This window comes from Ahaetulla prasina, chromosome 7 (assembly GCF_028640845.1).
Source record: "Ahaetulla prasina isolate Xishuangbanna chromosome 7, ASM2864084v1, whole genome shotgun sequence".
In the NCBI taxonomy this organism is placed as follows: Eukaryota; Metazoa; Chordata; class Lepidosauria; order Squamata; family Colubridae; genus Ahaetulla; species Ahaetulla prasina.
Genome location: NC_080545.1, coordinates 2966553 through 2993536, shown reverse-complemented (window position 1 = coordinate 2993536; position 26984 = coordinate 2966553). Strand labels below are relative to the sequence as shown.

At 42.4% G+C, this 26984-nt stretch overlaps 1 protein-coding gene across 3 annotated transcripts in view; it reads right to left on the bottom strand.

The window, feature by feature from the left end:
* Window positions 1–19977, bottom strand: part of UPF2 (UPF2 regulator of nonsense mediated mRNA decay) — a 52586-nt gene extending 32609 nt beyond the window's left edge. For 2 of the 3 annotated variants that reach the window (XM_058190233.1, XM_058190235.1), the window contains exons 1-6: window positions 16333–17548; window positions 12044–12423; window positions 9903–10682; window positions 3505–3665; window positions 2549–2746; window positions 1828–1977 (exon numbers count right to left, since the gene is read on the bottom strand). In XM_058190233.1, the coding sequence (XP_058046216.1) occupies window positions 1828–1977; window positions 2549–2746; window positions 3505–3665; window positions 9903–10682; window positions 12044–12405 (1651 nt within the window). In that variant the 5' untranslated portion in view covers window positions 12406–12423; window positions 16333–17548. Of the gene's footprint in view, window positions 1–1827; window positions 1978–2548; window positions 2747–3504; window positions 3666–9902; window positions 10683–12043; window positions 12424–16332; window positions 17549–19849 lie in introns of those variants that run through there. The other variant, XM_058190234.1, reaches the window with a different exon arrangement.
* Window positions 19978–26984: the final 7007 nt, after the last annotated feature.

Below are 26984 nucleotides of genomic sequence, written 5' to 3'. Positions count from 1 at the left end.
AAGACTGTCTTACTTATTATTCCAAAAAAATGTACAGTGACTATTTTAAATGCTATTTGGGGGGCATGAAGAATATTTATAATGGATGCCTGTCAAGCCTGAAGCTGTTTTGAGGGACAGGGAAGGGGGAATAGAGATAGTTGGGGGTGTTGTAGCCAAAACAAAATACTTTCTCTTGGGAAACAAGGACATTCCTGGAGGGGCTCGGAAGGAGGGCACTGGAGTCACCTAGCAACTGGACAGCATCCTGATTGGACCATGTGACTGATTGTTTTGAGAAAGTGGAAAACTTTTACTTTTAATTAGGTGAAAACCGCGGGATTATTCAGAGTCAGTTTTCACCAGCCTGTGCCAATACGACATAGACAATAAACTTATTCTTTGAGGAATAAATTACAATATTTATATTGGATGCCATTATAAACTAGGTAAAAGAAAAAACATAGCCATAAAGTAAATCTGATGCGAGAAAGGAATTAATAGAATAACAGAACGGGAAGGGACCTTGGAGGTCTTCTAGTCCAGCTCCCTGCTCAAGCAGGAGTCCCTCTACCATTCCAGACAAATGGCTTTCCAATCTCTTCTTGAAAACCTCCAGTGATGGAGCACCCACAATTTCTGGTGGCAAGGAGTTCCACAGGTTAATTGTCCTCACTGTCAAATCAGAATGACTGATCTCATCGTGGACAAGGGGAACATCTACACTTATTGCTCAACTTAAAGCCTATCTACCAAAGCAAAGGAAATTCGCTAAGCAAAAAACGGACAAGACAATACTTCTCCTGTTCATACACATGACTCATCTTCCTCACAAGCAGACACAGGTCCCATTATGGCTCCTTTGACCCCACAAAGTGCTTTGCAAGCCATCTCATTCACCCTAACAACCCTGTGAGGTAGGCGACAATGTGTTTCGTGTTCCTTTTTTTAAAAAGAATGGGACCGAAGCCAGATTAGAGAGTGAGTCCACATTTACTAATCCTCCCAACTAGGCTGGTCGGGGGCTGACATGTGTTTTGGTTAAAAAAAAAGGTTAATAGGGATTTGATGGAATAGGGAGCTGTGCCTAAAACGTCACCTTTGCTTTCTCCAACATGCAAGCGTTAGATGCGATGCGTACAGACATCAGAAATCTCATCCGAAGTCCATTGGGTGTGAGGACAATGTGATACTGTTTGCTCTTATTGTTTCAATACAAGCAAACAAATAATTGATTCCCCTCTGGCTTGACATTGGTTAGGAACAATTATTGGCCATCGTTCTCAACGGAGAAATGCGTTGGTGTTCTATGACGCAATCCTGAAACAGGTGATCATTCCCACACAAACAGAAGAGTTGTTGCCTTTTCATTATTACCTAACTCTGGTCAAGAGTTTAATTAGTTCCCCCATATGGTGGGAATTGTTAACAGAATAACAGAGCTGGAAGGGACCTTGGAGGTCTTCTAGTCCAACCCCCTGCTCAGGCAGGAGACCCTCGACCATTTCAGACAAATGTTTGTCCAATCTCTTCTTAAAAACCTCCAGTGATGGAGCATCCACAACTTCTGGTGGGAAGCTGTTCCACCGGTTAATTGCCTTCACTGGCAGGAAATTTCTCCTTACACCTAGGTTGCTTCCAAGGTTAAACTGCTGTACTACAAACTCTATATTTTAGGAGTGTTGAATAGCAAGTTACAGACAAAACTACTGTTGTTCCGGGTTACAAAAATTCCCCCCAAATGAGTTGTATTAGGCTAGCCATATTATTAAAATAGACTTTAGGTATTGTTTAGATAGCTACTATTTAGATCAATAAGAATAGCATACTTTTCCACGTCTTTCTTACCTTGTTCGTCAAGAAGTTTTTTTGTGAGATCCTCTGCTTCCTCTCCACAATCTAGATCAAGGGTCTCATCATTAATATCCAAGTTTTCTAGTTCCAGTTCTAGGTCTTCAGTGCCGGATATATCTTTATTTTCTTTATTTTCTTTTAGTTCTGTTTCAAAAAGAAACAATATCATTCAACCGGGCAGCCAAGAAACAAAGTGGGAAAGAAAAATGTTTAGGAAATTCATCCCTTTTACTTTGGCTCAAAATATTCCCAGAATGGCAAGGAATTTCTGCAGCGTTTTTCCAAACTTATTTCTACAATAATTTCCATGGTTGCAGGCGAGTGCATTGACTTGCGAGAGCTATTACAATTTAGCAAAGAACAGAAAACAAGCCATGGCTTCTTAGTTGAATGCAAGCCAGTATTAACGTTATCTATGGCTTCTTATTGTGGTTTGAACCACTGTTAATGTGTTCTACGATTCATCAGTGTAGAACAGAGGTCTTCAAACTTAGCATAGCTGGCTGGAGAATTCTGGGAGCTGAAGTCCACAAATCTTAAAGCTGCCAAGTTTGAGGACCCCGATGTAGAATAATATAGCCATGGTTAATAAAATTAGCAAATGTGAACATCTTCCAAAGCCAGCATAGCCAACCTAACCCTAATCACAGCCCAGAATAAAAACCCACCCCCTTCTCCCGTGACATAATCTCAGCAGTAAACCCAAATACTATACCTCTGGAGTCATCCCTCCCAGAATCTTTGGCCTGAGAACATTTTTCATTGTCTTTAAACAAGATAGCTGGCACAAACGCTTTTAAATCAATGAGGTTCTCGTAGAAGTTCCTGGCGTCTTCGTCTTCCCAGATTCCCCCCTCCAAATCATATTCCCCAGGTTTGCCAGGGGTAAAAATATCGATTCCAGGACCATGTTCTGCAATTGAAACATACAAAAGCGTCAAATATTTCAATGAAGTCGGAATTTCAGTTGTGAGCTTCTTCCCCCCACGCCTTTTAGATGGAGGCTAAAATATAGGAAGAACGGTTGCAGGAACTCGGTAAGTCTAGTTTAATGAAAAGAAGGACCAGGGAAGACATGATAGGAGTCTTCCAATATCTCAGGGGCTGCCACAAAGAAGAGGGAGTCAAACTATTCTCCAAAACACCTGAGAGTAGAACAAGAAGCAACGGGTGGAAACTGATCAAGGAGGAAGGAAGGAAGGAAGGAAGCTACCATTTTTATCTATCCATAGCTTAATGAAAAGAAGGACTGGGGGGACATGATAGCAGTCTTCCAATATCTCAGGGGCTGCCACAAAGAAGAGGGAGTCAAACTATTCTCCAAAACACCTGAGGGTAGAAAAAGAAGCAATGGTTGGAAACTAATCAAGGAGAGAAGCAACCTGGAACTAAGGAGGAATTTCCTGGCAGTGAGAACAATTAACCAGAAGTAAATGCTCCAACACTGGAAGTTTTTAAGATGTTGAATAATCATTTGTCTGAAGTAGTGTAGGGTTTCCTGCCTAAGCAGGGGGTTGGAGTAGAAGACCTTGAAGGTCCCTTCCAACTCTGTTATTCTATTCCTACTTCAGTGCTGAAAGATATAAACTGGGAAGAAAATCGGTGGGGATGTTAAGAGTCAGCAAGATTTACTATAGAAAGTCGAATTTTAAACCTGCTTAATTTACATACCTTCCGGCACAGGTTTGTCTTGAGGAAGATCTGGCATATTTTCATCCAGGAGGTCTGCTAAAGACTGAGAGTTTGCCAACAGCTTCTGATAAGACATAGCAAATTCTTCATATTGTTTATGCCGATCTTCACTCAATTCCCCTTTAGAATGCAGAATACGCCTAGAAAACCAGATGCAGTCCAGAGAAAAAAAGCAAGAGGAAAAGACTTTGACAACGTTTAATCCCAAAGTTAAACTATTGACTAAGTCTGTACTACTATTAATCATCTCATTCCCATCACCCATCTCCTTCCACTTATGACTGTTTGACTGTAACTTTGTTGCTTGTATTCTTATGATTTATACTGATATTGTTTCCTGACTGCTTATTTGTAGCCTATGACTATCATTAAGTGTTGTATCATTAAGTGTTAAATTTGTACCCTATGACTATCATTAAGTGTTGTAAGTGTTGTACCTTGTTGAAGGTATCTTTTATGTACAATGAGAGCAGATGCACCAAGACAAATTCCTGTCCAATCACACTTGGCCAATAAAAATTCTATTCTATTCTATTCTATTCTATTCTATTCTATTCTATTCTATTCTATTCTATTCTGTAAACAAGCTATAAAAAGTCCAATTTTTAATCCCTTTAACAAGGGGGGAAAAAACCTAGAGAGAATTGCATAAAAATATTGACCAATAAATATTTAATTATAAAATACTGAACACGTACCAAACATATATTAACCCTTTATAGAAGAGATATGGCTATAGGCCCTTTTCTATTTCTTACATCCTAAACAAACAAAATACAGGCAGTTCTCAACTTACAACCATTCATTTAGTGACGGTTTGAAGTTACATTGGCTACAATGAAAAATGTGACAGGACCGTTTTTCACATGATAATGTGATCAAAATTCAGATGCTCGGCAACTGACATATCTATGATGGGTTGCTGTGTCCCAGGATTACGTGATCTCCTTTTGCGACCTTCCGACAAGCAAAATCAGCGGGGAAGCCAGATTCACTTAACAACCGTGTTATTCACTTAACAACTGCAGAGATTCACTTAACAACTGAGGCAAGAAAAGTCGTAAAATGGGACCAAACTCACTTAACAAAATATCTCGCTTAGAGACAGAAATCTTGGGCTCACTTGTGGTCGTACGTCAAGGACTATCTATACATGTATATTTGTGTGTGCGTCTGCATGTGTACTTCATATACTTTATACAATTTATTAATATTTATGACAGCGCCTACGGGGGGGAAAAACGCAAGCTAGTAAATGCAGTCCAAATCTCGAAACAGTTCTCAAAACATAATTCCTGGAAGTAAAATGCCAGTTCAAATATAAATAAATGAGTTATTCAGACCATTGAAAAGAAAGATATGCTTCTAATCATGTAGCCTTGCAACATAAAAGCATCCCAGATCCGTTCATTTTGTCTTCCAGCTTCTTTTAAAGCTATCGGTAAGTTACTACAAAGCAGAAGACTACCAAACTGGGACCAAATGAATGTATGAAATAACCTATATCCGTGATGGCGAACCTATGGCACGCAGAACCATATCTGTGGGCACGCGAGCGTTGCCCCAGCTCAGCTCCAGCGTGCATGCGCGTGCCAGCCAGCTGATTTTTGGGCCTTCCGAGCCCACCGGAAGTCAGGAAACAAGCTGCTTCCAGCCTCCGGGTGGGGGGGAGGAAGGCCGTTTTCGCCCTCCCCAGGCTCCTAGAAAGGCTCTGGAGCCCGGGGAGGGCAAAAAACGAGCCCACCGTGCCATCGTGTGCCAAAAGCGGGGGGGGGAGCGCAGGGGCACATGCATTGGGGGGGCGCATTAAATTATGGATGTGGACACGCATGCGCATGACCCCCCCCCGTGCTCCCCCCGCTTTTGGCACGCGACAGCAAAAAGGTTAGCCATCACTGACCTATATTATAAAGGCAGTTATACACACAAGCGTGTTATGCAAATATTACACTACATTCCCCCCCCCTCAAAAAAAAATTTAATGCACAAGCCAAACTGACTAAGTTCTTCCTTAAAAAACACATAAAACCCTAGTAATGTGTTAAATTAATTATAATTTGTGTAGGATATAAACTAATTTGTGCTGACAGTTTGAATGGCCAATTCCCTTTTGGGGAGACAGGATGAATGGGGATTAATAAGAGTAATTAACTATCCGCTGAAAATGACTGCAAGCATGAATAAAGAATTTAGGCCAGATTAACTGGAGGAGAAAGTACTGGAGGAGGTCATCAATCTAACAAAATTAAAATTCTTATTGATTGTGAGCAGCCCAGAGTAAGCTAAGGGCAATAAATTCAGTCTTCGAATAGGAATTATTCAATAATGCAGTCAAATGCAGCTACAACTTTCTGTAGGTGGAAATTTCTGTTCGATGAGTCCTTCTTATGAAGAGAAGGATTTCTTGCTTTCACAGAATGGTACAAGCTGTCACATGTCAGACTCCCAGGGGGGTGGAAGGGAGGTCTTAGCCAACTTTGTAGGCTGTCTGTGTCCCAGGCTTGGTTGAGCCTTGCTAGGTGATGTAACCTTCCCAGGTGCCATGTGGTGAGATGCATAGAGGGATAATCCTATCATGTCCTGAGGTCCATGTCTTAATCCCATCACCCTGGAGCTGAAGTGGGGGGGGGGAAGTTGCTTTGTTTTTAAAAAATGTGTATCTCCTTTTTCTCATCCAAGGAAATATTCTGCCTTTTTAATATTTCCCAGAATATTTCATTCTTCTAGGAGGGGTGTGTGTGCTAACCTCCTACACTAGCGTTCAAAGTTTCAGGAGCCAGAGGGACAAAAATTGAAAACTGCACGTTGCCTGCAGACATCAAAGGCCTTCTAGCGTTTCAGATTAATAAAAAGGGCCTTGAAAACAGATCCAGTGACAGGCAGCTGATCTAAAAGTTCAATGCCTCAATTTGTCTCCTGAAACTCCACCAGTCAGAAAAGAGCCAGAGTTTTATTTCCTTCTACCCGAAAAGCGGAAAATCTTCTCCCTCTTTTGCAGAACGTCTCAGCAAAAGAAAATCTTGCAGGAGAGGAAAAACGAGTCTTCCCTTCTCAAAGTTCAGTGCTTTCTATCCAAAGTTGACCAATCACAATCACTATTTGGGGGCGAGACGAATCTGCATCAGGGAGCCAACGCCCAGGCTGAAATAAACCTCTTTGACAATTCTTTGTTTGGGGAATGTTTGAATATTGGACAGCTCCATCACGCCAGTGGAGTTATTCTAAAATCACGTGTTTTAATTTAAATTTTGCATTAGTCTGTTTTGAAAAGCAAGAGTTCAACCCAGATTCAAATAGGAATGAAGAAGAAATATGAGATGGGTGATTTTAATGCCAAAAAGAGAGAGAGAATAAAACTCACTGTGAAGAAGTTGACAGGTGTTGCCCGAATGTCAAATGCAAAAGAGAATGTCTCCGAAAACACAATTTTTCATCTTTTAGTGTTAAAATAGACAAGGCTCCAGGCCTTGAAACTTAGTGAATATGTTCTGATATAAAAAGGGCTCCAGCTACATCTTATTTATGACTAGAATTGCAACAAATACAAAACTGACATTAATCCCAGAGAAACCTAACAGGCATATTTCGAAAAGCGGGAAAACTCTTGTTAAACGAACAAACAAGAATACTAAATGCCTATAAAAACTGTACTTTTACCAGGCCTATTGGGGGTGTACAAAATACAGGTAATCCTCGACTTACAACCACAATTGAGCCCAACATTTCTGTTACTAAGCGAGACAGTTGTTAAGTGAGTTTTGCCCCATGACCTTTCTTGCCACAGTTGTTAAGTGAATCCCAGCAATTGCTAAGCGAGTAGAACGGTTGTTAAGTAAATCAGGCTTCCCCTTAGACTTTGCAAGTCAGAAGGTCGCAAAAGGGGATGGCGTATCCCTAGGGACACTGCGACCGTCATAAAGGCGAGTCAGTTCCCAAACGTCTGAATTTTGATCACGTGAGCCGTGGGGAGAATGCCAGGGCTGGAAAGTGTGAAAAAACGGTCACAGGTCACTTCTTTTCAATGCCGTTATAACTTCGAAGAGCCACTAAGCGAAACCGCTGTAAGCTGTAAGAGCTGCCCGTGATGTGTTACCATGTTTTAAGTAAAAATGAAAAATTGGAAAGACAAATAAATCTGACTGATGTGAAGCCACACCCACCCAATCCGCGTTACATGAAGCCTTAGAACAACTGGCAAAACTTCACTTTTATTATCTACAAAACTACACTTTTGTGAACCAAATCATTTCCAAACGAGGAACAGCAACTGCAATTAAAAATCAGAACAACAACAAACAACAACTGATGGAATGGGAATGGGAATGGAATGGAGTTCTCATTCTGAGCGCGGATCACTGTACAGATAAGTCAACTTACAACAGTTCATTTAGTGACCGTTAGTAGTTACGATGTCGTTGAAAAAAGAGACTTACGACCATTTCCCAAACGCACACTTAGGATCACTGCGCCATCCCCCATGGTCACATGATCAAAATTGGGACGCTTGGCAACTGACTCGTATTTATGACGGTCGCAGCATCCCGCGATCTCCTTTTGCGACCTTCTGACCAGCAGAATCAATGGGGAAGCCGGATTCACTTAACCACCGTGTTACTGTTTTAACTGCTGCAGGGGTTCACGTGACAAAGGTGCCGAGAAAAGTCACATTTCGGCTAAACTCACTCCACAAATTTCTCACCGAGGCACCTGAATTCTGGGCTCCATTGTGGTCGTACGTCAAGGACTACCTCTATACATGCAGTTCCCACTTCGGGAGGGTAATCTATGAATGGATGGCGAACCAAGTTGCACTATGAAGGGAGGCTTACAATCCTCCATCAATTGACTCAGAGGTGGGCGACACGTAATGTAACAACCGGTTCTCCCAGAACGGACCTGCCCTGGTGATATCCCGTCTATATCGCAGTATTTTTGAAGCCGTGTGCGTGTGCGGAAGGCGTGCACGTGAGCAAAGCACATGTGCGGAAGGCCGCACACCTGCACAGAAGGCAGTGGTGGGATTCAGCCAGTTCGCACGTATTCGGGAGAACCGGTTGTTAATTTTCTAAGCAGTTCAGAGAACCGGTTGTTGAAAGAAATCTTATTTTGGTTTTTTTCCACTTTACAGGGCTAATCCTGTAAGGAAGGCAGGAAAGAAACATTCTGGTGGTGTTTCTAGCCTAATCTTTATTGCCCTGCTTACAGAAACTGCCTCTCTGGTTAAGCCTTGTTACATTGTAACAGCTAAGGCGAAGCGCCCATCGATGTGAGTGACGTTGAGTTGGCCACGCCCACACACCCACATGACTACCAAGCCACGCCTACCCAGCTGGTCATTAGGGCAGAGAACCGGTTGTTAAATTATTTGAATCCCATCACTGGTGGAAGGCACACGAGCTCACATTTTCAGTGCTGGGCGAACCGGTTGTTACATTACGTGACACCCACCTCTGAGTAAATTTGATGGAGGATTGTAAGCCTCCCTTCATCGTGCAATGAACTAATGGCAGAAGGCCTCTCTGGGTCCCACTGAATGGAATTCCCCCTGCTCTTCATTAAATTTAGTGGTGGGCTGCTGCCGTTTCAGACTGGTTTTGGTGAACCGCTGGTGGGAACTAGCGGTTCATCCGAACCGGCAGCAGCCTACCACTTCTGCCATTACTTCATTTCTCTACACCACCTCCATTTTTGACTGGAAAATGCAGGACCTTTTCCTTTTGGGAATAACAACAGACTGTACAGTGATTGAGACTAAATTGATTTTGAACTTAATAACAGCAGCAAAATTGTTGATTGGACAATATTGGGAGAAAAAAGAATTACCCACAATAGAAGAATGGATATTGAAAGTTTCCAATTTGGCTGAGATGGCTAAAATCTCAGCCTTCTTGAAAGACAGTACTCAAGAAAAATATCTAAACGAATGGAAGAATTGGATTGATTATATTCAAAATAGATATCAGATTAAGAAATTTCAGATTGCCTTTGAATGAAGGATGTTGTTTTTGATTTTAATGGAAGAAGTCAGGTTATGTGAGAGAGAAGAATTATAAATGTGTTAGATTTTAAAATTTTAATGTATGACTGTTTGTTTATTGAACTATACCTTCTGTTTGATCCGGGAAGTCGGGGGGGGGAGGGGAGTTTTGGAGGGAGGGGGGAAGGAGGGGGAGGGGGGAGGGGAGGGGGAAAAATTTAATTGTTGTTGTAAAACTTTTTCAATAAAAAAAAAAGAAAAGAAAATGCAGGACCTGAGAGTTTAAAACACTTCCTTTGAGAAATTAAATAAAGATTCTTACCCAATCCGTGTTCTTTTGGTTTTTTGAAAAAAAACAACACTCTGGCAAGTTAACACTAAGACCGTACAAAACCTTCACCTGTTTTGCCTTTCAATGTTTTGCAATTCCCTGTGGTCCCTTTTCAGATGCTTGGTCAGCGAGGTGAAATATTCCTTCAGCAGGTTTTGGAAAGGCTGCTGCTTCTCCGCGCTGATGATCTCGCTGGGGGGAAAGCTCAGGTTGAATTTATCCGCCGCGCTTTTCACCTTCCTGGGTACCAAACCCGCAATGTCGTCGCCGCAGTGGCGGCAGAAACTGATGACCACGGAAACGTGGGTGTGAGTCTCGCGGTCAGCGTTGATGATGCTCTTCAGCTGCTCGTAGATGAGGGACAGGCCCTCCTTGTCGGTGAAAATCCCGACGATGGTCAGCTCGGCGATGAAGCGCAGGTCGGTCCGCAGCTTGGTGATGTTGGGCGTCTTCTCTTCTTTCCTGGCTTCGAAGTGCTTCTTCCAGACCTGGAGCAGCGAGGGGGCGAAGTCGGCGTAGCGCTGGTGAAAGAGGGAGCAGAGGTGCACGGCGCAGTTCACGTCGGAGATCTTCAGCTTGGCTTCCACGATGGAGGCCACGGCCTCGGCGATGTACTTGCTCAGGTTGAGGCCGTTGAAGTCGTGGGACAAGGAGTCCCTCTGCTGCTCGGTGATGGTCTTGAGCTTCTTCACGAAAGCCGTGTTCTTCTTCAGGCTGGAGTCCAGCCTGCTGAAGAAATTCTCTTCCGGGCGGCTTTCCGAGGCGTTCTGGTTTTTGCTTCGCAGCTCCTTCCGGGCTTGGTGGCGCTCCCAAGCTTCCTGATGCAGCTGGTGAGCTTCTTCCTTCTCTCTGGAAAAATAGTACATCAACAAGCGGGGGGGGGGGAGGTTATATTTTTAAATTGGTATTCAGCCTTTTAGAAAACCTTCTGTAAAGACCAACAAGGATACTAGGCAACACACATCTGTTAAAAAAATAGTAATTTAACTTTATATTTATTCATTTGTACCCCACCTTATTTTTACAAATAATTGAAGGCAGTGAACATATTCAACACACCTTCCTCCTATTTTCCCCACAACGACAACCCTGCTACCCAGCTGGCTTTCGTGCCTAAGGCAGGACTAGAACTCACCATCTCCTAGTGATTGGCGCAAGGACACTGAGCCAACCATGTTACCCAGCTGGCTTTTATGCCTAGGGTGAGGCTAGAACTCACAGCTCCTGGTGATTGGCCCAAAGTCACCCAGCTGGCTTTCGTGCCTAAGGAGGGACTAGAACTCATCAACTCCTAGTGATTGGCCCAAGGACACTGAGCCAACCCTGTTACCCAGCTGGCTTTCATGACTAAGGCGGGAGTAGAACTTATCTCCTCCTGCTTTCTAGTCTGGTGCCTTAAATTAAAAATGGCAGGCATCACTTGGGAAAATCAACCTCCGTGTTGTGCCTCGCCCGCCCTCCTCTCCTCAGCCGGGCCCCTCCCTTCTCCTGTTATCTGAGTCAGAGTCTGATAATGAAGAGGAATGGCCTGGCATGCCTCCAGCCCCCAGCCCTGGCACCATGCCTGGACAGAATGAGCAAACAAACCTCCCTCCTACAGCATGTGAGCACGTGCTAGAAGTGCTGGCAGCAGATCAGGAAGACGGAAAGTCACAGTGGACGGATCCCCGCTTCCGGAGAATGGAAAGGCGACGTCAGCAAAAGGAAGGGAGGGGCAGGCCTGGATAAGTGCTGAGTCATGGAGCCACACCCCATGGCCTATAAAGGATCTGCTTTTTGGCATTCCTTGAGTCAAGCAAAGTCTCATCTGGTTTGCTGAAGTCACACCTTGGATTCCTGCCTGCCCTGAGAACTCTGACAGGAATTTGGCAAAGCTGCAGAGGCTTCGTGGCCACGCTGGATACAGACTTCCCAGACCCGGCTGTCAGAGGAGGAGTGGGACACAACACTCCGTTTCCTCGTATGTGGGTGTTTTTTTCTCTCCCTAAGGTGATATCTAGTGCAACTTATATATAATTATTTTAATATGCTGCCTCTTTAACAAATGTTTTTACACCTGTACATGTTACCTTTTCATGTTGAATGGTGGAAAACATTGATGTGGAAATGAAATCTTTGAACATGGGGGAGGGGAGTCTTAAACATTTCTCCTAGGACCTTCCTCTCTTTTCCTCCCAAATTACAGGTACCCGAAATAAAGAAGCTCTTACTTCAACTTGGCAGCTGCTTCTTCCTGCTGCAGCTTCATCTCTTCCTCTTGCTTCTTCTTCTCTTCCTCTTCCAGCTTTTGCTTCTCCTCCTCCTCCTTTCTCTTCTGTTCCTCCTCCGATTTTATCTTCTCATCCTCTTTCTTCTTCCATTCCTTCTCCTCCTTTTTCCGCTTCTCCTCCTCCATTTTCTTCTTTTTATCTTCAGGCGGCTTGAGCATCTCTCTCTTCACGCCCAGCCTGACATCCTCCTTGGGTCTGTCCCGGATGCTCACTGACCGCCTCTCGCCAAACTCCTTCTCTTTGTTACTTAATGGTGTTTCCTTTTCGTCCATGCTGGCTGACTTCTTCCGCTCAGCTGGCATTGTGTTATCCGGGAAGATCTGAAAGATTAGGAGTGGTGTCATTATGGTGTCTAGCGGGGATTACTCAAAGCCTTTTGTTTTTCAAAACTGCATCTACCAAGACATTCTCACCCAACAGGCTGTCAGATAATCCATGGAGATGCTCAATCATCCAGGTCCTGGGCTGTCCCAAAGGTGCTTTTTTTTTCCCCAAGAGGCAACTGGACTTTCTTGTTATTCTTTGAAGACGTTTCGCTTCTCATCCCAGAAGCTTCTTCAGCTCTGACTGGATGGTGGGGAAAGGAAGGATTTATATTCCTTGCAGACAGAACTGGTCATTTGCGTCCTTTTAGGGGGTCTGGTCTCTGAAATGATGCAAAATGACCGGCTGTCTGCAAGGAGTATAAATGCTTTCCTTCCCCACCATTCAGTCAGAACTGAAGAAGCTTCTGGGATGAGAAGCGAAACGTCTTCAAAGAAAAACAAGGAAGCCCAGTTGCCTTTTGATAAAGCACCTTTGGGACACGAAGTCAGATAGCGTTCCGTGACTATACACTGAATACAGATAGTCCTAGACTTACAAGAGTTTGTTTAAAGTCAATATGAATTCACGACAGCACCGAAAAAAGTGACTTGTGGCCATTTTCACACTTCAGACCGTTGCTGCATCCCCCATAGTCACGTCATCAAAATTCAAACAGCTGGCAACTGACTCGTATTTATGACCCTCTGCAGTGTCCCAGGGTTATGTCAGCCCCTTTTGGGACTCTTCTGACTGAGCAAAGTTAAAGGGGAAGCCAGATTCCCTTAATAACTGTGTTACTAACTTAATGACTGCAGTGGCTCACTTGACAGCTCTGGAAAGAAAAAACGTAAAATAGTGCAAATCTCGCTTAATAACTGCCTCACTTAGCAACCGAAGTTTTGGCCTCGATTGTGGTCATAAGTCAAGGATTAACTGTATATATAAATTTATAAAGATATATCTTGGCTTCTTTCAATGTGACACTCTGCAAGTGTGATAAAAACTCCAGTGAAAGCCAACACATCTAGAGATAGATAGATAGATAGATAGATAGATAGATAGATAGATAGATAGATAGATAGATAGATAGATAGATAGATAGATAGATAGATAGATAGATAGATAGATAGATAGATAGATAGATAGATAGATAGATAGATATAAATGTTGCTCAGAGCTGAAGAAACGAGTGAAGTCTGCAAACACACAGGCAACAGCTTAAGCAAACGCACTAGCAGGTTGTATTGTTCTCTAAAAGGCATAAAATGTTCAGCTGCTATATTTTATTTCAGTCCAAGAATAGGATGAATTATTTAACACCGAGCAGGTAGTAAATAGAGCCACGTGTTTAAATTTTTTTTCAAAGATTTGAATTCAAAAACTCAAAGGTTGCTGTTGTTTTTTTTGAGCAGATGTTTCCTATTCAGATAATTCAGAATTTAATTCCATTGCAGTCAAAGGCCAAAATGGCTGGAGAAACCATGCTATACTTTGGCGCTGATGACTTTGTGTAGTTTGTAACTACACAAGAACAAAAAAAAGGGTAAAACTAAGCATCTGATTTTGACAGCTTGCCAGGACAGATGGTTTAACCACGCTTTACTGAATAACCTGGAAGTTTCTGGGTTTGTTTCTCTTCGCTTCAAGGATGGTCTGCTTCAGAAACTATCAACCTGATAAAAAATTATTATAATGAGTAGAACCAGCCAAGACTATCTGATGGATAAAGAAGATGTAATAAAGATGAATGGAAGACAGGTAACAAGAATAATCTTCCATACTACACGCCTAAAAATGAAACTTTTAAACAGTTTATTAACTACAATAATACTTTCGATATTTTGATTTATGGCCATGGGATTATCAGGACCTCTTCCCAACAGAGCAAGGAGAACAAAAATAAATATGTTATAATGGTCTTTCATGAGACTAGTCTAATGATAGCATCTCAGAATACCTTTAGAGCAGCGGTCACCAACTGGTGGTCCGTGAGAAAATTTTGGTGGTCCGCAGAAAAATTATTTGCATTTTTTATATTGCACTAAATATTATTTATCTTTTTTAAGAATTCATATTACTGGTCCGTAGGATTTAAAATTATGAATTTAGTAGTCCCTGAGGTCCAAAAGGTTGCTTTAGAGGAATTTCCTAATTTTCAAGGGACATTTTCTCAGTTTCTAGACATAGGAATCTAGATTCAGTTGATATTCTACCGGGGTTTTTAAATTTCATGTTACTGAATGAGCTTTTTGCACTTCATCTCATTGTGTATCATCAAGTCAATGTAAAAAAGGGAGTGCTGTATTTATTACCTATGCTAGAAGAGCGTTTGCCATCCTTCTTTCAAAGTCTTTGCACTTCCCAAGACGCAAAGTACATAGGATGAGGATGGCATCAACTGATCGCTCAATTATTGCCTGGTTGTTGTGTGTATTGTACAAAGCCACATCTGTTTAGTGCAAAGGGAACCCTATATTTTAAACCAGGGGTCTCCAACCTTGGCAACTTTAAGACTTGTGGACTTCAACTCCCAGAATCCCTCAGCCAGCAAAGTTGAAGTCCACAAGTCTTAAAGTTGCCAAGATTAGAGACCCCTGGTTTAAACTGTATTATCGGGTCATATGACAGGTGTTTGTTGTTCTTCAAAGCTGCAGAAACACAGGCTGCTTCAGTTAGGAGTAGACACACCCTGCCCTAAGAGCTCTATTGAAATGTAAAATTTTGCCTGCTTAGCAAGCAAGGGAGAATATGCCTACTATCACTTTTAAACCCAGAGTTACTTTCTGTTGGTCCAACTATTAAAGAACGGACAGGTTTATAGCCATATAACAGCAACAGGGATCGGATGTTAAAAGTAATTTCACTCTGCTGCATGCATAACTGAAAACCTTTCTATTAAATTTTTCAAGCAGAAATTCTCAAATTGTATCATATGACCAAGTGGCCAAGTACTTTCTGACTGCAGCACTGCGGCTTATAGTAGATTTATTTATGATATCCTATTTTACAACTAAGCTTTTACAAATAAGTGTATCAATGCAGGTTCCTCCTCCTATTTTCTCCACAACAATCCTGTGAGGTGAGTTGGGCTGAAAAGGGAGGGACTGGCCCAAAGTTACCCAGTTGGCTTTCAAGGCTAAAACAGGATTTGAACTCAAGGTCTCCTGCTTTCTAGCCTGATGCCTAACTGGCTCTTTCTATATTTTAGCAAACGAAACTCTTGTCTTAAATGCATGGGCTGAATCTTCTTCCATTCCCTCCTGAATTTATAACAAGCCTATGAGGTTATTAAACTGGTAACTATAGTAATCTTACGCAGATCCTGAAACGCTTCCTTTAGAGGCGAGTTGTGAGTAGTTCCTGAGAGGCTCAGTTTGTGACACTTCTGAGTGATTTTGGAAAGATACCGAAATTAGACACTCACCTACTCTCTTATGCACATAATTGCCCCTTTGCAAGACTGAAAGAATGTGACAAATTGCTTTAAGGAAAGGCTGATGCAGCCCCCAAGCCGCAGTCAAAGCAAAAAAGGAATTGCTTCAGAGCACACTGAACAAATCAAATGCTTTCAAGTGTTCATAAAAATAACAAATTTTTATTAGTCATAGACCAGCATGTTTATTTATATTTCATATTTCTTTATCGCCTGCCTCTCTCTGATTAACACTTGTTAATAAATAAAATTAGCATCCAACTGTGTCAATAACTGCAGGTGGAGTTTATATATCTATATATATATGTAAGGGGACATGGTGGCTCAGGGGCTAAGACGTTGAGCTTGTCGATCGAAAGCTCGGCAACTCAGCGGTTCGAATCCCTACTGCTGCCGTGTAACGGGGTGAGCTCCCGTTACTTGTCCCAGTTTCTGCCAACCTAGCAGTTTCGAAAGCACGTAAAAATGCAAGTAGAAAAATAGGGACCACCTTTGGTGGGAAGGGAACAGCGTTCCGTGCGCCTTTGGCGTTGAGTCATGCCGGCCACATGACCATGGAGACGTCTTCGGACAGCGCTGGCTCTTCGACTTTGAAACGGAGATGAAAACACCCCCTAGAGTCGGGAACGACTAGCATGCATGTGCGAGGTGAACCCTTTACCTTTACTATATCTACGTAAAATGTCACACCATGTTGCTACTTTTAAAGAGATAATTTTGATAAGTTAACAGATAAGGTAAATAGAAATTACCAAAATAATGCTGAGAAGTTAAATAAAAAAGGAGTAACCAGTTCAGAAGGATCCCAACAAAAGTGACAATAAAAAGGAATATGAGCCATGGCTGCAGCTGCATTTATGGCAGGAACGCTAACACGTTTCAGAAGGAATTCCCTTATATCTCCCTTCTAAAACAGCTATGGGGACAGAATTAAAAAGGCAGGAATTAAAGCTCTCCTGAATTTAGGGTTCAAAAATTTGTACAAAGTTGTAATAAAATTCTCTTATTTATAACTATATAGAAGGGGGCAGCTGTTTCTTCTTGACTTTCAAGTATCTCTCTATATCTATTCATCCTTGTACACATAAGTATACATACACATCCCCAAATGGTGGCAGGGAAAAGGATGTTCGGGTGCATCAGACACAAAACAATGTGCACTGAACCACTAATATTTTAGTCAAGACTTACAAAACTTGCCTCCAAAATGTCTAAACACACAAAAATCACAAACTGGGCAGGGCCCCAAGGCCCCAACAAGTAAAGTCTACAGCAAGACCAGACCAAAACAAAGAACAAACTAGAGAGTTGATGATAAAGATGGGCAGATAGATGAGAGAGATAAACAGATGGATATACAGGTACAGGATAGAGATAGATGAGTTATAGATGGTAGATCGATGATACAGATGGATGATGGAAATGTATACAGAGATGACAGGAATACATGAAAGTGATAGATTGATATAGATATAGATAGATACCAAAATAAGACCTCCCCTGATAATAAGCCCAATTGGGCTTTTGAGTGCGAAGTGCTTATTTCAGGGTTCAAAAAAATATAAGACAGGGTCTTATTTTCGGGGAAACATGGTAGATCTAGATAGATGACAGAGGTAGCTAGATGATAAATAGATGACAGACAATAGATAAATGAGATAGACAGGTGATAGATAATAAATAGATGATAGACGGGAAGGGAAGGATAGGATAGGATAGGATAGGATAGGATAGGATAGGGGATAGAGCATAGAGCATAGAGGATAGGATAGATCAGGGGTCTCCAACCTTGGCAACTTTAAGACTTGTGGACTTCAACTTCAAAGTTGAAGTCCAGAAGTCTTAAAGTTGCCAAGGTTGGAGACTCCTGGGATAGATGACAGACAACAGATGAGATAGACAGATGATACATGACAGACCAACAAATAGATGAGACAGATAGGGAGATGATAGATGATACATTATAAATAAATTAAGACAATAGATAGATGAGATATAGACAGATGATACAAACTATATATAGTTAGATGATAAATGATAGTTAGATACAGACAGTAGATAGAAATGATAGGTAGGTAGGTAGGTAGATGATAAATGATATAGACAGTAGTTAAACGATAGCTATATACAGAGTAGATAAATTATAGATATATAGATCAGTGGTTCCCAACCCAAGCCTATGGGGTTGGGGCAATTTGAACCTTGTTTAAACCAAGTTAATGGCCTTTTAGGCTTCCTCCACGTGAGTAGAGTTCACTTTTTGATTAAAGTAAGAATTATATGTCACAGGGGAGGCATCAGGATTTTAGATTTGCTTAGGTGGGGCATGGCCAAAAAAAAGGTTGGGAACCACTGATATAGATGATAAATAGATAGACAGTAGATAGATAATAGGTAGACAGACAGACAGACAGATGATAGATGGTAGATAATAGGTAGACAGACAGATGATAAATGATAAACAGATAGATAGATAGATAGATAGATAGATAGATAGATAGATAGATAGATAGATAGATAGATAGATAGATGACAGATAGAGATAGAGATAGATAGATAGATAATAAATGATATACAGTAGGTAGATGATAGGTAGATGATAGATAGACAGATGATAAATGATATAAGATAGATAGATAGATAGATAGATGAGAGATGAGAGAGAGAGAAAGAGAGAGAGAGAGATAGATAGATGGGTGGATGATAGGTAATGATAAATGATATCATCGGTGGGGCTGTGGGTGGCTCAGGCTGTAAGACAGCCTGTTATTAACACAGCTGCTTGCAATTACTGCAGGTTCTAGTCCCACCAGGCCCAAGGTTGACTCAGCCTTCCATCCTTTATAAGGTAGGTAAAATGAGGACCCAGATTGTTGGGGGGGCAATAAGTTGACTTTGTATATAAATATACAAATAGAATGAGACTATTGCCTTACACACTGTAAGCCGCCCTGAGTCTTCGGAGAAGGGCGGGATCTAAATGTAAATAATATATATATATATATATATATATATATATATATATATATATATATATATATATATATATATATATATATATATATATATATATATACACACGATAGATAGATAGATGATAAATGACATAGACAGCAGATAGACAGATAAGAGAGTTGAGAGATAGAGAGATGGATGATATAAACATTAAGATAGACAGATAGATAGACAATGGATACATGATAGCCATAGACAGGCAGTAGATAAATGGTAGCTGATAAACAGGCAGCCACAGAGGAGACCAAAAGGCAGCAGGTGAGAGAGAGAGAGAGAAAGAACCTTTTTTATTATTTATTTGCATTTATATCCCGCCCTTCTCTGAAGACTCAGGGCGGTTTACACTGTGTAAGGCAATAGTCTCATTCTATTTGTATATTTACAAAGTCAACTTATTGCCCCCCAACAATCTGGGTCCTCATTTTACCTACCTTATAAAGGATGGAAGGCTGAGTCAACCTTGGGCCTGGTGGGGCTTGAACCTGCAGTAATTGCAGGTAGCTGAGTTTAATAACAGAATGTCTTAGCAGTCTGAGCCACAGAGGCCCACCTCCTGTCTCCCCACAGGTCAGTTTTCAACCGGGGCTCAGACACCCCCCCACAAGACCCCCTGGCCGCCCCCCCTCCTCCTCCCACTCCCCCCACACCAAACCCGGCTCCCTCCCCTGCAGCCCCTTCCAAAGGTCACGAACGACACCCCACACACACACACAGGCCGCCCTCGCCCCCTCCTTCCATTCAGGCGAGACCCTCCTCCTCCTCCCCACAGCCCCTCCTTCCCCTGGAGGCCGACCGCCACAACACCCCCGCGAGGTAGGCCACCCCCGGAGGGCGGGCGGGCTGAGGGGGTGTCAGGGACGGGCCCTCCCCCCTCCTCGGCCCCCCCCCGCCCCTCCCCCCCCCACAGGCGCGGCCTAGCGTTCTCCCCCTCAGGCCGCCTCCCCGAGCGGGAGCCGAGGCCCCGGAGGGCGGCCGCCGAGAGGGGCGGTTACCTCGGCCCGCCGTAAACATCGGTCTCCGCTTCTGCGGCTCCAGCTCCGTCAGGCTCTTCTCGCTCCCTCAGCTTCCCCCGCCCTCCTTTTCTGCCAGGGCGAGGGCCCCGCCCCCTAGGCCGCCCCGCCACAACACCCCCGCGAGGTAGGCCACCCCCGGAGGGCGGGCGGGCTGAGGGGGTGTCAGGGACGGGCCCTCCCCCCTCCTAGGCCCGCCCCCGCCCCTCCCCTCCCCACAGGCGCGGCCTAGCGTTCTCCCCCTCAGGCCGCCTCCCCGAGCGGGAGCCGAGGCCCCGGAGGAGGAGGCGGCCGCCGAGAGGGGCGGTTACCTCGGCCCGCCGTAAACATCGGTCTCCGCTTCTGCGGCTCCAGCTCCGTCAGGCTCTTCTCGCTCCCTCAGCTTCCCCCGCCCTCCTTTTCTGCCAGGGCGAGGACCCCGCCCCCTAGGCCGCCCCGCGGGGCGCCTGATCCCAACCGGGATGCCCCACGCCCCTTTCTCGAGAACCTCCGCCCCCGGAGGGAAAAAGGCGAGGAAAGGCTAACGCCGAACGCTCGGTTTGAAAGAAGCGGAGCCTTTCTCCGCGGGCGGAGGGCGGCGGCGAGGCGGAGGTCCCGTCAGGCGGTGCCGTAGACAGCCCCCTCGCCCGGGCGGGTCCTGAAGCGCGGGGAGAGAGAGCGAGAGCGAGAGAGAGAGAGAGAGAGAGAGCTGGGCAACCCCGTGCTTTGGTTACCAGGGGAGGCGGAAGTGGCCGAGGGGGGCGTGGCTTCCTCCTGGAAGGGGGCGGGGCCACGCCTCCAAGCTGCAGCTTTTGAAAGCCAGTTTCTTTCCCCTTTCAATTCAATTCAATTCACTCAACTCAATGTTGAGAATTATCTGGGAATAATATTAGGAAGGTGGGGAAAAGGGAGGGAGTTGTCAGATTTGAATCCCTGCTCAGTGCAGGGCTTCATAAATCGTGGGGAGTTCCATCACAGGAGGTTTTTAAGGAGAAACCTTAGAAAACTTAGATCTTCGCCACCTTCAACATGACTTGAGTGTAAGTCATAGAATCATCTATTGCAATGATGAACGTGTCTTTTCTTTTATGTACACTGAGAGCATATGCACCAAGACAAATTCCTTGTGTGTCCAATCACACTTGGCCAATAAAATTCTATTCTATTCTATTCAATGTCCTTCCTGTCAAAGACTACTTCAGCTTCAATTGCAACAATACACGAGCATACAATAGATTTAAGCTTAATGTTAACCACTCCAATCTTGATTGCCGAAAATATGACTTCAGTAACAGAGTTATTAATGCCTGGAATGCACTACCAGACTCTGTGGTCTCATCCCAAAATCTTCAACCAAAAACTGTCTACTGTTGACCTCACCCCATTCCTAAGAGGTCTGTAAGGGGCGTGCATAAGAGCACCAACGTGCCTACCCGTTCCTGTCCTAATGTTCCCTTTGATTGTATCCAATTCGTATTGTTATTTCATGCTTATGCTTATATATATGCTTATATATTATATAGTTATTTTCATGCTTATGCTTATATATACTATTGTGACAAAAATAAATAAATAAATAAAATAAAAAAACTAGACAACCCACTTCGTCTGAAGGGGCATATTGGTTCTTCTGCTTGAGCAGTGGGCTGGACTAGAAGACCTCCAAGGTCCCTTCCAGCTCCATTCTAATCTAACATTCTAAGTTCTTTCAGAAAGGGGGGGGATGAATGCAGGATATTCACCCTAAAGCTTAATTAGGCCTGTCAAAGAACTCTTTAAAAAATGGCTCCCAACCTTAGTTAGAATAGAATAGAATTGAATTAGAATTAGAATTAGAATTAGAATAGAATAGAATAGAATAGAATAGAATTCTTTATTGGCCAAGTGTGATTGGACACACAAGGAATTTGTCTTGGTGCATATGCTCTCAGTGTACATAAAAGACAAGATACCTTCATCAAGGTACAACATTTACAACACAAATGATGGTCATAGAGTATAAATAATCAGGAAACAATATCAATATAAATCGTAAGGATACAAGCAACAAAGTTACAGTCATGCAGTCATAAGTGGGAGGAGATGGGTGATGGGAACGATGAGAAGATTAATAGTAGTGCAGACTTAGTAAATAGTTTGACAATGTTGAGGGAATTATTTGTTTAGCAGAGTGATGGCATTTGAGGGGGAAAACTGTTCAACCATGGATTTTTATTGTTTATCATTAAACTAACATTAAACTAATATTAAACTAACATTAAACTAGGGTTTCAAAGTTTGGAAAACAATTTTTATTATGCTTTCCCCTGATTAGGTCCTTAGGTACCAAAAACCATTTATGTCAATGAATGAATGAAGCAAGGGGAGAAGCGACCTAAAACTAAGGAGAAATTTCCTGACAGTTAAAACAATTAATCAGTGGAACAGCTTGCCTCCAGAAGTTGTGAATTCTCCAACACTGCAAGTTTTTAAGAAGAGATTGGACAACCGTTTATCTGAAATAGTATAGGGTTTCCAGATTTAGAATGTGGATTGGACTAGAAGACCTCTAAGGTCCCTTTCAACTGTTATTCTGTTTTCTTCTGCTCTTAAGCAAACCAAAGTTTATATCTGTAGAGATTTCAGTAGACTTAATCAAGTACTTCTGGATAAAGATCAGGTGATATGTATTGTAGTTTTTTTCCCTGTCCTGGTTTTAATGAAACCCAGTTAGAATTGTGGTTATGCATACGTTTTTTTTTATTAATGAAAGAAAGTTTACAGCATGTGGCTGGTACATGCATAATATAAACAATGAAGAAAGAAATGAGAAATGTTGATGTTATTAAAGGTAAGCTATGGTATAGCTGTAGTTACCACATAAACATTTACTTGTCTCAGAGGGCAACTGGCTTGTAATCCTACTTCCAACATTTATTCTTATTTACTAGAATTTAAAAGCCACCCAATCCCAATGGATTCTGGATGGTATGGAAAATGTAGTATAGAAGATTTTTTTAAAAAAAATAATAATAACCAAATGCACAAACCACACGGAAATAATCTTGCAAAGAACAAAAAAAAAAAACAAGTGACAACAATAATACATCAACATCTGGGATCAAAATCAGCTTTCAGAGTTAGTGAAATACAGTAACTGTTTGGGGTTGGAATACTTTTTTCCAGAAACTGCAAAACTAGATCTGCAAAACTCCCTGGGAACATTGCCTTAAAAGGCGTAATTAAATAGAACATTTTGTCGGTTCATGGGCTCGGCTCTTTATAGCGTTGAATTTGAGGAGCAAAGCAATGATCTCACTGCTACTTGCAATTCTTGCTCTAGAGCAATTCTATTGGAAATGCAAATTAAATCATGTATTAATTTGGGATATCAAGAAATAAATGAAAGGTGGGGTTTTTTCCCAATTAATAGTGTGCTGTGTTAAGCCAACAGCCCTAGGTAGCTTGTAGAGTTTAGTTTTGTAGGGCCTTTGTGGCTCAGACTGGTAAGACAGTCTGTTATTAACACAGCTGCCTGCAATTACTGCAGGTTCTAGTCCCACCAGGCCCAAGGTTGACTCAGGCTTCCATCCTTTATAAGGTAAGTAAAATGAGGACCCAGATTGTTGGGAGTAATAAGTTGACTTTATATATAAATATACAAAGAGGATGAAGACTATTGCTAACATAGTGTAAGCTGCCCTGAGTCTTCGGAGAAGGGCGGGATATAAATGCAAATTTAAAAAAAGAGAGAGGTAGGTTTCAGCAGGTTCTGACCAGTTCTGGAGAACCGGTAGTAAAAATTCTGACTGCCCCCACCCCCATCTATTCTCTGCCTCCCAAGTCCCAGATAATTGGGAGGAAATGGGGATTTTGCAATATCCTTCCTCTGGAGTCGGCTAGGAATGGAGATTTGACAGTATCCTTCCCCTGCCACGCCCACCAAGCCACACCCACAGAACCGGTAGTAAAACATTTTGAAACCCACCACTGGTTTAAAGCAGTGGTGGGATTTAAGTCATTTAACAACCGGTTCTCTGCTCTAATGATTTCTTCCAACAACCAGTTTGCCAAACTGCTCAGAAAGTTAACAACCGGTTCCCCCGAAGTGGTGCGAACTGGCTGAATCCCACCACTGGTTTAAAGCAATTGTTGAATATTGTTTTGCTAGGAATGAGGATAGAAAAATTCCCTCAGCCTCCCAAAAAAAAAACCCCAGGATATATTCTAATGGTTCTAGCACTTACCATTCAATTTACAATTAATTGTAATTGGTAGTGGTAACATAATGTGAATGTAAATTAATTAGCTGCAAAATCTGGATGACAAGGATTATAAATAATCCTTGACTTATTTTGTTTAGTGTGAAATCGTTGCACTAAAAACCCATTTGCCTTCATTTGTGGGTCTGCTTAGTGACCGTTCAAAGTATTACACCGACACTGAAAAAGGGGACTTATAAAAATAAAATAAATAAATAAAAAATGATTTTTTTAAAAAAAGAAAAAAGGGGGACTTATGACCGTTTTTCACACTAATGACCATTGCAGCATCCCAACGGTCACGTGATCAAAATTCAGATGCTGTGGCCACTGACTCGGATTTATGACGGTCACAGCATCCCTCGGGGGGATCACGTGATCCCCCTTTGGCGACTTTCTGACAAGCAAAGTCAAGGGGGGAGCTCAGATTCACTCAACGACCGTGCGTCTTAACTTTACAACTGCAGTGATTCACTTAACGACGGTGTCAAGAAAGGTCATAAAACGGGGCAAAACTCACTTAATAAATGTCTCTTAGCACGATAAGTTTTGGCCGAGCCCCTGAATTTTGATCACATGATCACAGGGAGGCTCCGACGGTTTTAAATGTAATAATTGGCCATGAGTCCCTTTTTTTCAGTGCCGTCGTAAATTTGAACGGTCACTAAATGAACTGTTGTAAGTTGAGGACGGCCTGTATAATAACATAACTGAGACCCTATACCCGTGTTGGTGAACCTATTGCACGCGAAGCCATATTGGTGGGCACCCGAGCTCAAGAGCAGGCCTTCCAGTCCCACCGGAAGTCAGCAAACGGGCAGTTTCCGGCTTCCGGAGGGGGGTGGGGAAGGCTGTTTTCGCCCTCCCCAGGCTCCTAGAAAGGCTCTGGAGCTAAGGGAGAGCGAAAAACAGGCCTACCATGCAATGTGCCATCGCATGCCGAAAGCGGGGGGAATGTGGGGGGCTGCACAAGGCGCATAGAATTATGGGTGTGGGCATGGACATGGGCAACTCCAGCCACTTTTGGCACGCGATGGTAAAAAGGTTAGCCATCACTACCCTATACTATTTCAGACAAATGGTTGTCCAGTCTCTTCTTTAAAAACTCCAGTAATGGAGCACCATCCACTTCTTTCTGGTAGCAAACTGTTCCACTGGTTCATTGTCTTCACTCTTAGGAAATTCTTCCTTAATCGCAGGTTGTTTCTCTCCTTGGTTAGCTTCCAACAACCATTGCTTCTTGCCCTGCGTTCTGGTGCTTTGGAAAATAAGTTTTTTTTGGGTTTTTTTGTCACAACAGTATACACAAACATCGTCATAAATAAAAACAAGATATCATGAAAGAAAAATATGTATATATAAGTAAAAATGTTAACTTGATATAATGAAGGGAACAATAGGACAGGAATGGTCGGCACTTTTGTGCTCTTATGCACGCCCCTTATAGTCCTCTCAGGAATGGGGTGAGGTCAATAGTGGACAGTTTTTGGTTGAAGATTTTGGGATTTTGAATAGAGACTATGGAGTCAGGTAATGAGTTCCAAGCGTTAACTCTGTTACAGAAGTCATATTTTCTGCAATCAAGTTTGAAGCGGTTGACATTAAGTTTAAATCTATTGTTTGCTCTTGTATTATTTCGATTGAAGCTGAAGTAGTCTTTTACAGGAAGGATATTGCAGCAGATGATTTTGTGTGTTAAACACAGGTCATGTTGAAGTCGGCGGAGTTCTAAGTTTTCTAATCCCAGGATTTCTAGCCTGTTGGAATAGGGTGACCCTATTCCAACAGGCTAGATAATAGATAATTTATTTATTATTTATTTATTTATTTTATTTATTTATTTTTCATATTTTTATACCGCCCTATCTCCCTAGGGACTCAGGGCGGTTCACAGCCAAATAAAAAATATACATATAAATACAAAATAAAACATCAATTAAAAAACTTATTACAAATGGCCGAATAATTAAAAAATAACAATATATATAATAAAACCCATTTAAAACCAATTTAAATTTTAAAATCTAATCCAGTCCTGCGCAGATAAATAGATGTGTTTTAATAGATAATAGATAATAGATAATAGGGTAAGTTGACCCCTTCCTTCTTCTTAGTCATTATTCAAATTGAACAGTTGAGTGTTGTAAGAAAAAACAAACAAACCACAAACTATTTTGGGTTTTCCTAGAACTAAGTAAAATAGCGGGGAAAATATCGCTTGGACCAAGAAAAGGTAGATTCTTGAATTCCACACCTCCCCAGCTGTGGAAGCTGAAGGGGCGTCTTTCAAAGGGACCCCCGCTTTCTCAACTCAGCTGGATGCAGGAGGCCAGGTAGGTACCCTTAGGGTTAGGGCAGGGGTCTGCAAACTTGGCTCTTTTAAGACTGGTGGACTTTGCTGGCTGAGGAACTCTGGGAGTTGAAGTCCACCAGTCTTAAAAGAGCCAAGTTTGCAGACCCCCTGGGTTAGGGGATTCACTTACAATAACTTTTTAGAGTAAACTTTATTGTCACTTTGAATTTTCACACTACTGGGCATACCCTGAAATGAAATTTCGGGGCATGCCAAACACCCGTCTGGCTTAGCCACGGAAACCTTGGCCTGCGTGCCGGCCGTAAGTCAAGGACCACCTGCGTCAAGAAAAAGGGATTACCATAAATAGCAATTTAGTGATATATTTATTTAAATAAATATATTTATTTATTTCGCCGCGAGCTTAAAACTCACTTATTCATCTGCGCTGGACTGGGTTAGTTTTTTAAGTTTATGGGTTTTTAATGGGTTTTATTTCTAAATTTTAATTCTGGCCAATTTAATAAGTTTTTTAATAGTATTTTAATTGTATTTATAGTGTATTATGTATTTTTACTTGGCTGTGAACCGCCCTGAGTCCTTC